This window comes from Rhinoderma darwinii, chromosome 3 (assembly GCF_050947455.1).
Source record: "Rhinoderma darwinii isolate aRhiDar2 chromosome 3, aRhiDar2.hap1, whole genome shotgun sequence".
Taxonomy (NCBI): domain Eukaryota; kingdom Metazoa; phylum Chordata; class Amphibia; order Anura; family Rhinodermatidae; genus Rhinoderma; species Rhinoderma darwinii.
In genome coordinates, this window is record NC_134689.1 from 212,489,981 (window position 1) to 212,504,500 (window position 14,520).

Sequence of the window (14,520 nt, forward strand, 5' to 3'; positions counted from 1 at the left end):
ATGGCACAGGCGCCAAGCATGGACAGGTGCCAACATCACATTGCATTTAACCCATTAGTTGCCACAGTCAATAGTGAGTGCAGAACTGCAGTGGTTTGAGAGACACTCTATCGTGACAAGATTGCAGGGTGCCGATGGGTTGCCACGCGTGCAATGTGTATGTGCCTGTTACACATATATATTTAAAAAAACATAGACAACTATGTATATCTGGTATTATCGTAATCATAATGACATGTAGAATAAAAAAAAAATCTTCGTGAACAGCATGAAAAAAAGCTATGGCAGAATTTTTGTAATGAAAAATGCTTTTATTGTGCGAAAGTAGTAAAACATAAAAACACCCTGACAATTCTTGTCCATATGCCCTATTCGGGTGCAGCTCCCCATGCAAAAGAGGATCCTATGTTCTGGCAGACTCGAGTTGTTCATGTATTTAATGCATGGTCATTCATCTGAAAGCCCCCATGTAATATTACATTTTATTACTACAATGCCTAGGTGACCAGCTGTTTGCTGGTAGCAAGGCTCATGGTGATTAGCTAATTGCCGCGAAGGATCCAAATGGTAAGGGGTTATCTCTGGTTAGACCACCGCTTCAAGGCCCCCGGCACAAGGGCCAGAACAGCTGTGGAATTTCTGTGTGGAAATTCCACAGAGTATTACAGTAGCAGCAAAGTGGATGAAATCCCATCCGCATGCTGCAAAAAAAAACTCGAAAATGAGTGTGGAAATTAAGCTGCTGTGCTGATTCTCAATCAATTTCAATTTATTTTGCGTATACGCTCCTTGCGGGAATTCAGGGGTCCTAACATGTTTTTGTTTTTATTATACCACACAGGGATACGATAAAAACAGGTCTCAAACAACAATGGTGGAATTGCTATTTTTTTTCCACTCCCCAGTAATGACCTTTGAAATGTTGTTCTGCAAAAATTAAAAAAATTGTGGTGTCCCGAAAGCCCAAAATAGGCCACGTCCTTAAAGTGAATATCCTTCTTTTACCATTATGTTGTATAAAGGCCCAACATTTGGAGCTGATTAACTTCATAATTTATCTTTAAAGAGGCTCTGTCACCAGATTTTGCAACCCCTATCTGCTATTGCAGCAGATCGGCGCTGCAATGTAGATTACAGTAACGGTTTTATTTTTTAAAAAATGAGCATTTTTGGCCAAGTTATGACCATTTTTATATTTATGCAAATGAGGCTTGCAAAAGTACAACTGGGCGTGTTTACAGTAAAAGTACAACTGGGCGTGTATTATTTGCGTACATCGGGGCGTTTCTACTTCTTTTACTAGCTGGGCGTTCTGACGAGAAGTATCATCCACTTCTCTTCAGAAAGCCCAGCTTCTGGCAGTGCAGACAGCGTGTTCTCGAGAGATCACGCTGTGTCGTCACTCACAGGTCCTGCATCGTGTCAGACGAGCGAGGACACATCGGCACCAGAGGCTACAGTTGATTCTGCAGCAGCATCAGCATTTGCAGGTAAGTAGCTACATCGACTTACCTGCAAACGCCGATGCTGCTGCAGAATCAACTGTAGCCTCTGGTGCCGATGTGTCCTCGCTCGTCCGACACGATGCAGGACCTGGGGCAGGAAGTGAGTGACGTCACAGCGTGATCTCTCGAGAACACGCTGTGTCTGTGCACTGCCAGAAGCTGGGCGTTGTGAAGAGAAGTGGATGATACTTCTATACACAACGCCCAGCTAGTAAAAGAAGTAAACACGCCCAGATGTAACGAACACAATACACGCCCAGTTGGACTTTTACTTTAAACACGCCCAGTTGGACTTTAGCAAGCCTCATTTGCATAAATAAAAAAATGGTCATAACTTGGCCAAAAATGCTCGTTTTTAAAAAAATAAAAACGTTACTCTTATCTACATTGCAGCGCCTATCTGCTGCAATAGCAGATAGGGGTTGCAAAATCTGGTGACAGAGCCTCTTTAAAGGGGTTGTCGAGTTTCGAAAACCCATTTTCATGTAACATATTCGGGAACTCTGAGTTACTACAGCAGGATCCTCATCTCTCGGTCATAGTGGAGAGTGGTTAATAATGAGTTTCTCTGGCTGTGGAGGACCTGTACTGTTCTGCATTACACAAGATAGCGCATTGATATGAATGGACATTCTGTAATACATCTTATCTGCTGTGGTTGATGCTGCAGGTAAATTCAACACTTACTGACAGGTTTCCCCATAATTACAGCTGATCGCTGGGGGTCCCAGCAGAGGAGAACCCCTTTTAAAGCAGCTGGTGCTCCATTTGTCTGATACAGAGCTCCATGTCCATAGACAGATTTAATGAATAACATGTTGGCTCCTGAAGCCACTACTAGAGACAACGTGAGAACTTCTGCATACTGTCTTATTATTGAGTTCAATGTATAGGTGTTCAGTAAGCTCCTAAGCTCCCTCTAGTGGCAGCTGCATGCACTTAGCACTTAGTAATGACTGTTATAGCTAAACATTTCTCCAATGTAACATCATTATTGGTTTATACAGAAAGTTTTATTGGAAGTTTTATGTAAAGTTTTATGAATCGGAATGAATCAATAAGTCTTACTTGCATTGTTGTGGGTTTCAGAGTTGTAGTTGGAATGGTAGTAGTCCAGGGGACTACATGTATTATTACAGTAGCTGTTGTAGACAGCTGAAGAGCTTTGTTTCCACCGCGTTCATCAGTAACTTCAATCAACAGCTGAAAAACGGTTGGATCTTGAATGCCCTCAAAAACATTATATTGAAAGTTTTGAACTGGATATATAGAAGGAGGACCATCATCATCCCTCTGAAGAATAAAACGGTTAGCTTTGTTCTCTGAAAAGATAAACCAAAAGTGACAATGACAATGGTATTGCAGCAGACTTTTAATAGAGACACAGTAATTGCATATATATTTATGTCATTTATATGGAAGAACTAAAATCCAACAGGGGAGGAAAATGACTGACAGAGCTGGAATTATGAAAAGGCAAATAAGGTTTCTACTTATTGCAGTAGAGAATAGGGCTGGAGCATTGCTGTCAACGTATGCTCAGGAGATCTGCTCTTGTGTATAGACCAGTTCAGGGGAGAGGGGAAACATTCCTTAATATTTCCTGATGGAAAGTTTCCCCGATTCCATGAGCTGTGATTCTATCAGCTGACTGTGGGGGCGCTGGGAGTCGGACCCCCATGATCTGATTTTGACAACCTATCCGAATGATAGATCATTGATATCAAAGTCCTGGTAAGCCCCTCTAAAGAAACTAAGCAGGGGCAGACATATTTAAAACAAGTATCCTAATTCTCTAATCCCCTTCTCGCTGTTTACAGTCTCCATGGGTCACAGATTATACAGAGCATTGCAACATGCCAGTCAGCCAATCACAGAGCCTCTATGATTGACTGCGCTGCTCTATGATTGGCCGATTGCTGATGATGCAGTATCTCTGTGTCTAAGCCATTTACAGATACCAATGGTGGAGTACGAGGAAGGAGTCCTTCTGTACAGTGAGTTAACCCCGTCACTACACTAGCATAGACCACCAGTGATGTTATTAGTAACCTTTTTACTGCCTCAGTCAATAGGGATGTTACCTAACAATGCAAAGGAAATTATCTGGCTGTTTTCCAGGGGCTGTATGGCACCATCTACAGGGGGGCTGTATGGCATAATCCACAGAGGGGCTGGATGGCACTATCTACAGGTGGGCTATATGGCACTATCTACAAGGGGGCTGGATGTCACTGTCTACAGGGGGGCTGTATGGCACTATGTACAGGGGACTGCATGGCAGAATCTACAGGGCGGGCTGTATGGCACAATCTACAAGGGGGGGCTGTATGTGGCACTATCTACAAGAGGGGCTGTATGCACTGTCTACAAGGGGGAGGGGGTCACTATCTACAGCGGTGGGCTGTGTGGCACTATCTACAAGGGGATGTGATACTATCTTCAGGGGGGTGTATAGCACTGTCTACAAAAAAGGCTGTATGGCAGAATCTACAGGGGGCTGTATGGCACCATCTACACGGGGCTGTATGGCACAATCTACAGGGGGGCTGTATGGCATAATTTACAGGGGGCTGTATGGCATAATCTACAGAGGGGCTGTATGGCAGAATCTACAGGGCGGGCTGTATGGCACAATCTACAATTAGGGGGGCCCAGTCAAAAGTTTTTTATGGGGCCCAGTGTTTCTTAGTTACGCTCCTGGAGGAAATATAGCGCTGCAAGCTAACATTAACGTGCTTGTGTAACTATCTGCCACAATATGCTACCATGAAGCCCTGGCCTTAGTAGTATAACTAGAATTAGAGTCAAGTAATGAGAATAAACAGTTCATTTGATCAGTGGCTAATGTCAATTGATACATTGCAATTCTTTATATAACATACCACTAGTTGCACCTCTACTAATAATGATAAAACATGTCAATAGAACCATTATCATACCTGATACTATAGCATAGTTAAGTTCATCATCAGGTGAGTCCTTATCTGAACATTGTAGCTTTAGCACAGGTATCTTCCGTGTAGAGTAAATAATTTTCTCATAATAGGCAGGAGAGCAAACAGGAGCCTCATCATTCACATTCTGCAGAACAATTACCAAGATCATTTTTCAGAGTAAACAGTTCATAAAAACCATTTTATTTTGCCTGGCGCTGGAAATCCTCATGTAAACACAAACCACTTTACTTGAGTTTACATTGATAAATGATACGAGATGAATAATGTATTATATGTTGTTTTCAATGTTGTGATTCAAAAAGAACACAGACTCAGCTAAGGATGGGCACACTTACATTGTGGCACAGATTAATGATTACTTGATATCGTCGTGTGATTGCCAGGTTCAACCTGCCTCTTTAAGATGACAAACACATCAACACTAGCCACGTCTGGAGAACAAATGCATGTCATTTCAGTTAATTACTAATGTTTGCTATTATATCAGTTCCAATGACAGTGAATGTTTTCACATCTCAGTTTGTACCAATAAAGCATAATAATTTGAGCTACAATATATTAAAGTGAAGCACCTTTTGCCGAATCAGTTGCGGAAAAGCCACAGTGTTTACGCTGTGTGTGTTCCTACCCTTAACCCCTTTAGGACTGAGCCTCTTTTGGCCTTGTGGCACAGCCGATTTTTAAATCTGACATGTGTCACTTTATGTGGTAATAACTTGGGAATGCTTTTACCTATCCAAGTGATTCTGAGATTGTTTTCTCATGACATATTGTACTTTATGATAATGGCAAAATTTGGTCGATAAATTCAATATTTATTCGTGAAAAAACCCAAAGTTTAGAGAAAATTTACAAAAATGTGAATTTTTTTAAATTTAAATGCATCTGCTTGTAAGACAGATAGTAATACCACACAAAATAGTCACTAGTTAGCATTTCCCATATGTCTACTTTATGTTTGCATAGTTTTTTGAACGTCCTTTTATTTTTCTAGGACGTTACAAGGCTTAGAACTTTAGGAGCAATTTCTCACATTTTCAAGAAAATTTCAAAAGTCTATTTTTACAGGGTCCAGTTCAGTTCTGAAGTGGTTTTGAGGGCCTTATATATTAGAATCCGCCAATAAATCACCCCATTTTAAAAACTGCACCCTTGAAAGTATTCAAAACAGTATTCAGAAAGTTTCTTAACCCTTTAGGAGTTTCACAGGAAATAAAGCAAAGTAGAGGGGAAATTTACAAATGTCATTTTTTTTTGCCGAAATTCATTTGTGATAAACAAAATTATATAACACAGAACGTTTTACCAGAGAAACGCAACTTAATATTTATTGCCAGGTCGTGCAGTTTTTAGGAATATCCCACATGTGGCCCTAGTGCAGTAATGGACCGAAACACCGGCCTCAGAAGCAAAAGAGCACCTAGAGGATTTTGGGGCCTGCTTATTTTTAGATTATATTTTAGGCACCATGTCGGGTTTGAAGAGGTCTTGTGGTGCCAAAACAGTGGAAACCCCCCAAAAGTGACCCCATTTTGGAAACTAGACCCCTCAAGGAATTTATCTAGGGGTATAGTTAGCATTTTGACCCCACAGGTATTTTACTATATTTATTGGAGTTAGTCTGTGAAAATGAAAATCTACTTTTTTTCTGAAAAAACATAGAAATCTGTAATATTTACAATGAATAAAGACGAAAAAGCACCCCAACATTTGTAAAGCAATTTCTCCCAATTACGGAAATACCCCATATGTGGTAATAAACTGATGTTTGAACACACAGCAGGGCTCAGAAGGGAGGGAGCGCCATTTGGATTTTGGAGCACAGATTTTGCTGAATTGGTTTTTAGTGCCATGTCGCGATTGCAACGCCCTGGAGGGAACAAAACATTGGAAACACCCCAAAAGTGACCCCATTTGGGAAACTACACCCATCAAGGAATTTTTCTAGGGGTATAGTAAGCATTTATACCACACAGATTTTTTGCAGAATTTAGTAGAATTAGGCCGTGAAAAGGAATATAAACATTTTTGTCAATTAAAATGTTGAATTTTTTAATTTTCACAAGGGATAAAGGAGAAAAAGTCGCCCTAAATTTTTAACGCAATCTCTCCTGAGTACGACAATACCCCACATATGGAAATATTTTTTTTTTTATTATAGAAATTAATTAACCTTTGCAGGACTGATCCTTTTTTGCTTTTCCATTTTAGTTTTTCACTCCACGCGTTCCAAATGCCATAACTTTTTTATTTTTCCATGAATTGAGCGGTGTGAGGGCTTATTTTTAGCAGAAGAGCTGTAGTTTTTATTGGTACCTAAAACCTATTGATCACTTTTTATTACATTTTATTTAGAGCTTTGGTGACCAAAGAACAGTGATTTTGGCGTTTTAAATTCTTTATTTCTTACGGCGTTCATAATGCGCTATAAATGACAATTTTACTTCATTCTGTGGGTCGGTACGATTACGGCGATATCATATGTATATAGTTTTTTTTATGTTTTGCAGCGTTTGCACAATAAAATCACTTCTTTATAAAATAATTTATTTTCTGTGTCACCATATTCTGAGAGCCGTAACATTTTTATTTTTCAGTCAAAAAAGCGGTGTAAGGGACAGGTTGTAGTTTTTATTGGTACTATTTTCGGGTACATGCAACTTTTTGATCACTTTTTATTATATATTTTTGGAGGGATGGTGACCAAAAAATAGTGATTCTGGCATTGTTTTTAGTTTGTTTTTTTTTGCGGCGTTCACCGTGCGGTAAAAATAACATTATAGTTTTATAGACTGGGTAGTTACGAACACAGTGATACCAAATATGTGTACTGTTTTTTTAATATTAAATTTTTTTTCCTATAATAAAAGACTCTTTTATTTTACACTTTTGTAAAACATTTTTATTAACTTTTTTTCTTTTTTCTTTACTTTTTACACTTTCTTTTTTTACCTGCAGATCTGATCGCTGATCGCTGATCGCTGCTAGAATACATTACACTACCTAGGTAGTATAATGTATTCCAACTGTCAGTGTGACGTCACAGTCACTCTGACAGTAAGTCTACGAGGACCAGCCAGAGGCTGGTCCTTATAGGCTTCCATACATGGCAGACCCGGAGGCCGTTGTCTGGCCCCCGGGTGCCATCACAAGCATCAGCAGCCCCCACAATTGCATGGGGGCTGCTGATGTGCTACAAACCCCCTACATGCGGAGATCGCAATCGAGCTCCGCATTTAACGGGTTAATTGCCGAAATCAGCGGCAATGAGCTGCTGATCGGCAACAGTGGAGTGTCAGCTGTCAGAGACAGCAGACTTCCCGGTTCCCGATGCGCACTGTCACAGACACTGTCACCGACAGTGTGCATCGCGAACGGCAGTGACGTCCTGTCACTCTGACAGGAAGTCTATCAGGAGGCTGGTCCTGATAGGCTTCCGTACATGGCAGACACGGAGGCCATTACTTGGCCTCCGATCACCATGCTAGCCATCTGCAAACCTCACAATTTCATTGTGAGGTCTGCCGATGTGCTAGAAACCCCATAAAATGTGGCGATTGCAATCGATCACCGCAATTAAGGGGTTAAGTGCCGAAATCAGCAGAAATAAGCCGCTGATCGGCATACAGTGGAGTGTCAGCTGTCAGGGACAGCTGGCCTCCCGGTTCCCGGTGCACACTATCGCCGACAGTGTCCACCGGGAACTGCACAGTAACTGTACGTCCCCGTGCGCTAAGACACTGGCTACCCGGACGTACAGTTGCATCGTTGTGCGTGGTGCGCTTTTTCTCTTAAGGCAGCATGATCTGGGTATGGCATTTTTTTCAGCCGTTTTTTTTCATAGGCTTCTTTATGGGACGCCAGAAAAAAAGCAAGTACAAAAGTACACCAAATGAAAAACGCCACCAGACAAGCCATAAAAAAACATGTTATATTTTATCAACACTAGGGTTTTTTTTGGTGCAATTTAAATTGGCATAAAAAAATTCTGTGTGAAGGAGGCCTTATAGTGTTGGTTACTAGAGTTACAAAACATATTGCTTCTAGCCTGGCTTCAATTTAGGAGAAATGACTCATGGACGTGCTCCCCTTTGTCTCTTGCAATAATTACATGTGTACAATGAGAATGTTCACTACTTAGTTTTGTTAGATGGTAATTAGTTCCTGGAAAATAGCTTCATACATTGTATTGTGAGGATCAAGCATTCTGGAGTCTACAATTAGATCAGTAATATGACGGATTGCTAGCTAAACAAAATCAGAATAAATATCGTCAGTAAATCTAACAACTCACACCACTCAGGTTAAACTAATATTTATGGATATAGATTCTTTTTTTCTAAAACAAAACATTTCTGATGTGATATTTTATCACATTTGAACAGCATTTCATTATATATCACACATGATGTGATGCATACACACTTCTACACAATATATTAAAAGATGAATAGTGGCAGTACCCAGAGTTATCCCTAGAGTCTCGCTCGACCTCATTAAAGGGACTATCTCATCTGTCCAATTGTGTCCATGTGCCCTATTATGATACGTGGCTGTTATATAAGGGTCCCCTGTTTAGTACCCCTTCTATGAACCTGAGTGGAATGCTGCTAGACAGAAGTTCCTGCTCTCTTTGATTCGGCAAGACTCTGCAATACATTGTTATCCATTTATTTGAATGTCTGTCATGTATTATTAAATTTCCCCTGCAGCGGCCACTACAGGGAAAATGAGTGGCCACGTGGAGCTTCACGTGGCAGTAAAAGCTATTGCTGAGGGTTCAGTCACTGACCATCAGCTGATCAATTGACAGCTTGTAATATGCCAATCATGGAAGGAATTAGTATTTAATACATCCCTGCAGGTGACATTATTGGAATTCTACACATCTTGAATGCAGACTATGTGAATCAAATAACACAGAAACCAAAAAGTGTGTGTGTGTGGGGGCGGGGGGTGGACAAACACACACACACACGCACGCACACACACACATTAAATATAGATTTTTGTATTATACTTACGTTTATGTTAATGATGACAAGTGCTAAATTATCTCTCTGTTTCAGGGGATCCGCTTCAACATCATTGTTGAGGTCAATTGCCTGTACTGTTATTGAATATTTACTTTTCTTCTCAAAATCCAGTGCCTCTCGGACTTTGATAATACCTAATACATTACATTTAATTTATTATTCTACTTTTGCATAGCAGTAAAAAAACAACCATTACTGAATAAATAATGTTTTCTATATCAGTATCTGCCATAGTAAATAATAGTATATCACTGATAAATGTAATAAAAAAATGTAGATGTATATGTTTTTTTTTAGAGAATTGTTGATTGGTTTATTCAGTTCAATTTCATGTTTACAATTTGTTATAAATTAGAAGTGGTTTTCTATTTACATTCAACTTAAATATATCCTGTGACTGACAGCTACCTACATGTATGGAAGATCTTGTGTACATGCAAATGCAGCTGTCACCCATAGTCTCCCATGTTAAAACATGTATACCGCACGGTACACTCTTTTTTGTGGGATCCCTCAGGATGGAATAGCATAGTCTACTATGTTATTCTATCCTTAAAAATGTATATCAGCTTGTGGTCTCAGTCGCGATAATGGAGCCCTATGAACACATTTATTGTGTACATCGGGAGCTTTCCCGACATACACGATAAACGTAAGGCAATAATGTGATGTTAATAGGCCCAAATTTCTCCCAATGTGTTCAGAGGTTCCTTACTGAACTGCTCCATATTAGACCAATAGTGTATACACTGCACATGTCTTTGATAAGACACTTACACCAAAGGGTACCATATATTACAATTGTACTATTCACAATAATTTGTAAAGATAAAACTTAACTATTGTTGTACTTTTTGTTACATAAATCAGTAATATGTATTAAAAATGTTAATACATGAAAGTCTTTAATTTATTTTATATGGAAAACGTTGTATTTTATTTCTCCTTTTCATGCCTGCAGACTGTAAACTTTCAGATGTCTTCAACAATATAGGACATAGTAGAAAGGGAGGAGACAGAAAATGCAGCTGTAGCCCCTTTCCATCAGTGTGGGAAATCAGATATCCTAAAACTAGTAACTAGTGTCCAGATGTGGAGATAAAGCCCAGCCATCAGCAATAGCCGATAATTTAAACCAATTTTGCTTCTTAAATGCTTGTTACTTGGTCTAACAAGATAATAGATAAGCTCTTAGGGAAAACAGCTTCCGATTTTCAGACGTTTTTTGAGCAACTCGCGTTTTTCGCAGCGTTTTCGCAGCGTTTTTACGGCCGTTTTTGGAGCTGTTTTCAATAGAGTCTATGATAAAACGGCTCCAAAAACGTCCCAAGAAGTGTCCTGCACTTCTTTTGACGAGCCGTCATTTTACGTGCCGTATTTTGACAGCGACGCGTAAAATGACAGCTCGTCTGCACAGAACATCGTTAGAACCATTGCAAGCCACGGGCAGATGTTTGCCGACGTATTGGAGCCGTCTTTTCAGGCGTAATTTGAGGCGTAAAACGACTACATTACGTCTGAAAAGAGGTCGTGTGCACATACCCTTATACTGTGACTCTCAAGTACAATAAAGAACTGTAACAAAACAGAATTGTAATATTCTGAAAAGATACTGGATATTTGTTCTAAGGTAAGATACAGTGTGTATGTATATATATATATATATATATATATATACATATACATACATATATATATATATATATATATACATACATATATATATATATATGTGTGTGTATATATATATATATATATATATATATATATGTATATACATATATATATGTAAACATTAATATGAATTAATAATAGTAATTAACAAAAAATTCTGGTCTTACTTAATACAAGAAATGGATGTATTAAAATAGAGTGACACATTAACAAAGCTACCACTTTTAGCGACCATTTATATTATTTGAAATTACAAAAAAAACACAAAAACAGTGATTTTATTATTAATTGTTGTCTAAAACAGTTCTGATGGCTAAAAAAAGAGACTAAAATTTGAGACTAGAATTATCAAATATAATGTTAGCTTATGTTATAAAAACAAAACCCCAAAACTTACTTGGAAAGCCTAAATAAAGGTTAAACCAAATATTCTCTAAATAATTATAATCTGATTATTGAAGGATTACTGTGATTCTCTTTGTCTTGACACTGTGATCCATATTAATGGTATTTCAATTTCCTAAGACAGTCTAGGGAAAGCTAAAGGTTCATGGCACTCAGAGCGCAGCAGCCCCTTCTTTTAGAAATAAGTCAGGCTTTTAGTGTCCAGACTCAACTATGAAAACTTCTGACATTTTCTTTGACATATCAGCAGGTATTTGAAGTGGCCTGGCCCTTTTTAAGGCGTATTAGGGTATATTTACATCCAGCACATTTGTTGCAGAAGTCCCATTTATCTGCATAGGGTTATTTCTGCAGTATGTGCATACTGCAATAATAATGCTGAAAAGAAGCGATAAAAATGCCCTGTGGAAATTCGGCCCATAGGGGATATAAACAGTAATAATAACTTCACATGTGCCAAAAGGCACTGTCTTATAACTAGTTTCACCAGGTAGAAGACGTGTGGCCAAAATCCGCAGATCGTACAGAGCAATTCGCTGTAAAACGTACACGGTTTTGCGGAGCGGTGATTAACCGCAGACTTGTGGAGTTACCCTAAGATATTCAGTCAGTAAGATTTGGCAATAGATTGTTTGTAGTAGAATAATATAATTGAGAATAAAGTGTGCTACCTGTGTCTGGCTCTATGTAGAACTTGGGTGGATTGCCGTAATCGCCACCAGCAAAAGTGAACTTGATGTTATTGAATGGCCAATCAATGTCTGTAAATTCGGTTGTTCCAACCAGCGAGTCCACTGGACTATTTTCAAACACTTCAAACACATTTAGTGATGGATTTGGATCAAATTCGTTCACGCGCGTTACTCTTACAATCACAGTGACTGTACCTATGAAGATTGAGACAGTGTTAGAACTACATTCAAATGATATTTGAGTTTACATCTGAACCATGGTAACATTTCTTCATATAATTGAAATAGCTCCGTATAGGCTATGTAATATTTCTTATTTACTTTTAAATAATATGTTAGAAAAATGTTTAAGAGCAATGCCTTACTTGTTAGAGAAGGTGTCCCAGAGTCAGAAACATCAATGAGTAATATGTGCCTGAACTGCATACCAGCAAATTCCATGTCATCATAATCTAAAGCTTTTGGCCCAGACTGTTTAAAAAAAGAAATAAGAACAAAAAAGCATAAAGCAATGTGTAGTAAAATGCTGTCTCTGTTTAGTGGTCTAAATAATTGATAAATGTTGAATCAATTATTCATATAGGTTAAGATCATAGGTTATAGTAATGGAATTTCATGAAAGGTTATTGGTGATATAAGATAATAATATTATGATCAGTTATTTGTATAAGATCTGCATTAAGGAAATATTTAAATAATACTAATATAAATCTTTCATTTTGTTGTGGTCCTGTACTTGGACACTATTGCCAATGCCCCATACATGCCATCGTGTTACCCTCAAGCTATTCAATATATCACATCAGCCTATATTTACACGCAGTAGATTTGTTGCAGATACTTTTGGGACTGCGCTATTCATAAAGCTTGCAGAAACCATGTGTGTGCTTCAGATACAACCCCATTCAGATAAATGTAACTGATTTTCAGTTGCAGATATTTCTGCAACAAATCTGTCACATGTAGCCCACTTACAGCAGTATTCTGCTCAGTATTTTGTATCAGTATTTGGAAGCCAAAACCAGGAGTGAAACCTGCATACTATTTGTACCTCTTCTGTGTTTTGGATCCACTCCTGGTTTTGGCTTACAAGTACTAACTAAAATTACTGTTGTGTGAGAGTGGCCTAAGGCCAATTTCACACTGCCTCACTGTTGCACTACTAGGCTGGATTCACACGAGCATGTTCGGTCCGTAAAGGACGGAACGTATTTCGGCCACAAGTCCTGGACCGAACACACTGCAGGGAGCCGGGCTCCTAGCATCATAGTTATGTACGACGCTAGGAGTCCCTGCCTCGCTGCGGGACAACTGTCCCGTACTGTAATCATGTTTTCAGTACGGGACAGTAGTTCCACGGAGAGGCAGGGACTCCTAGCGTCGTACATAACTATGATTCTAGGAGCCCAGCTCTCTGCAGTGTGTTCGGTCCGGGACTTGCGGCCGAAATACGTTCCGACCATTATGGACCGAACATGCTCGTGTGAATCTAGCCCAACTATGCAACAAAAAAGTGGGGAAAAAAGCATGTGGTTTTTCAAAGGTTGTTTCTTTTTTGGTTTTGGTTTTAACCCCTTCCCCCTGCATGCATTCTCGACCCTAATGACCAAGCAATTTTTTTAGTTTTTCCATTCTCACAGTCAAAGAGCTATAAGTTTTCACGTGGACATGGCTGTATGAGGACTTGTTTTTCACGGGTTGAGTTGTATTTTTCAATGGCACCATTTTGGGGTATATAGAATTTTTTTATTAACTTTTTTTTTTGGGGGGGGGAGATTTAAAAAAAAACAGCAATTGAGCCATTGTTCTATGCATTTTACATTTATGCCATTTACCGTTTACCGTGCAGCGTAAATAACATGCTACCTTTATTTTATGGGTTGGTACAATTACGGTGATACCAAATATGTATCGTTTTTTTTATGTTTTACTACTTTTGCAGAACAAAAACACTTTTGAACTAAAATTATTTTATTTTGCATTGTTAATGGAGCCATAACTTTTTTTATTTTTCCGTCAATGTTGCCATATAAGGGCTTGTTTTTTTGCGGAACTTCATTGCTACCATTTTGGGGTACATGGGACTTATTGATCAACCTTTTATTATTTTTTTTGGGGGGGAATGAATAAAAATAGCAATTTTGCTGTTGTTCTCCTTGCGGTTTAAATAATATGCTAACTTTATTTTTTGGCTCATTACGATTTCGGGCATACCATATATGTGCAGTTTTTATTTTATTTTTACACT

At 38.8% G+C, this 14,520-nt stretch overlaps 1 protein-coding gene across 1 annotated transcript in view; it reads right to left on the reverse strand.

Annotated features, from left to right (window-relative positions):
- The window catches only part of LOC142750413 (cadherin-related family member 4-like), a 144,541-nt gene that overhangs the window by 35,132 nt on the left and 94,889 nt on the right, over positions 1 to 14,520 (reverse strand). Inside the window, exons 15-19 of the mRNA XM_075859415.1 lie at positions 12,638 to 12,743; positions 12,252 to 12,467; positions 9,490 to 9,635; positions 4,448 to 4,589; positions 2,574 to 2,827 (exon numbers count right to left, since the gene is read on the reverse strand). Of these exons, the coding sequence (XP_075715530.1) occupies positions 2,574 to 2,827; positions 4,448 to 4,589; positions 9,490 to 9,635; positions 12,252 to 12,467; positions 12,638 to 12,743 (864 nt within the window). The remainder of the gene's footprint in view (positions 1 to 2,573; positions 2,828 to 4,447; positions 4,590 to 9,489; positions 9,636 to 12,251; positions 12,468 to 12,637; positions 12,744 to 14,520) is intronic.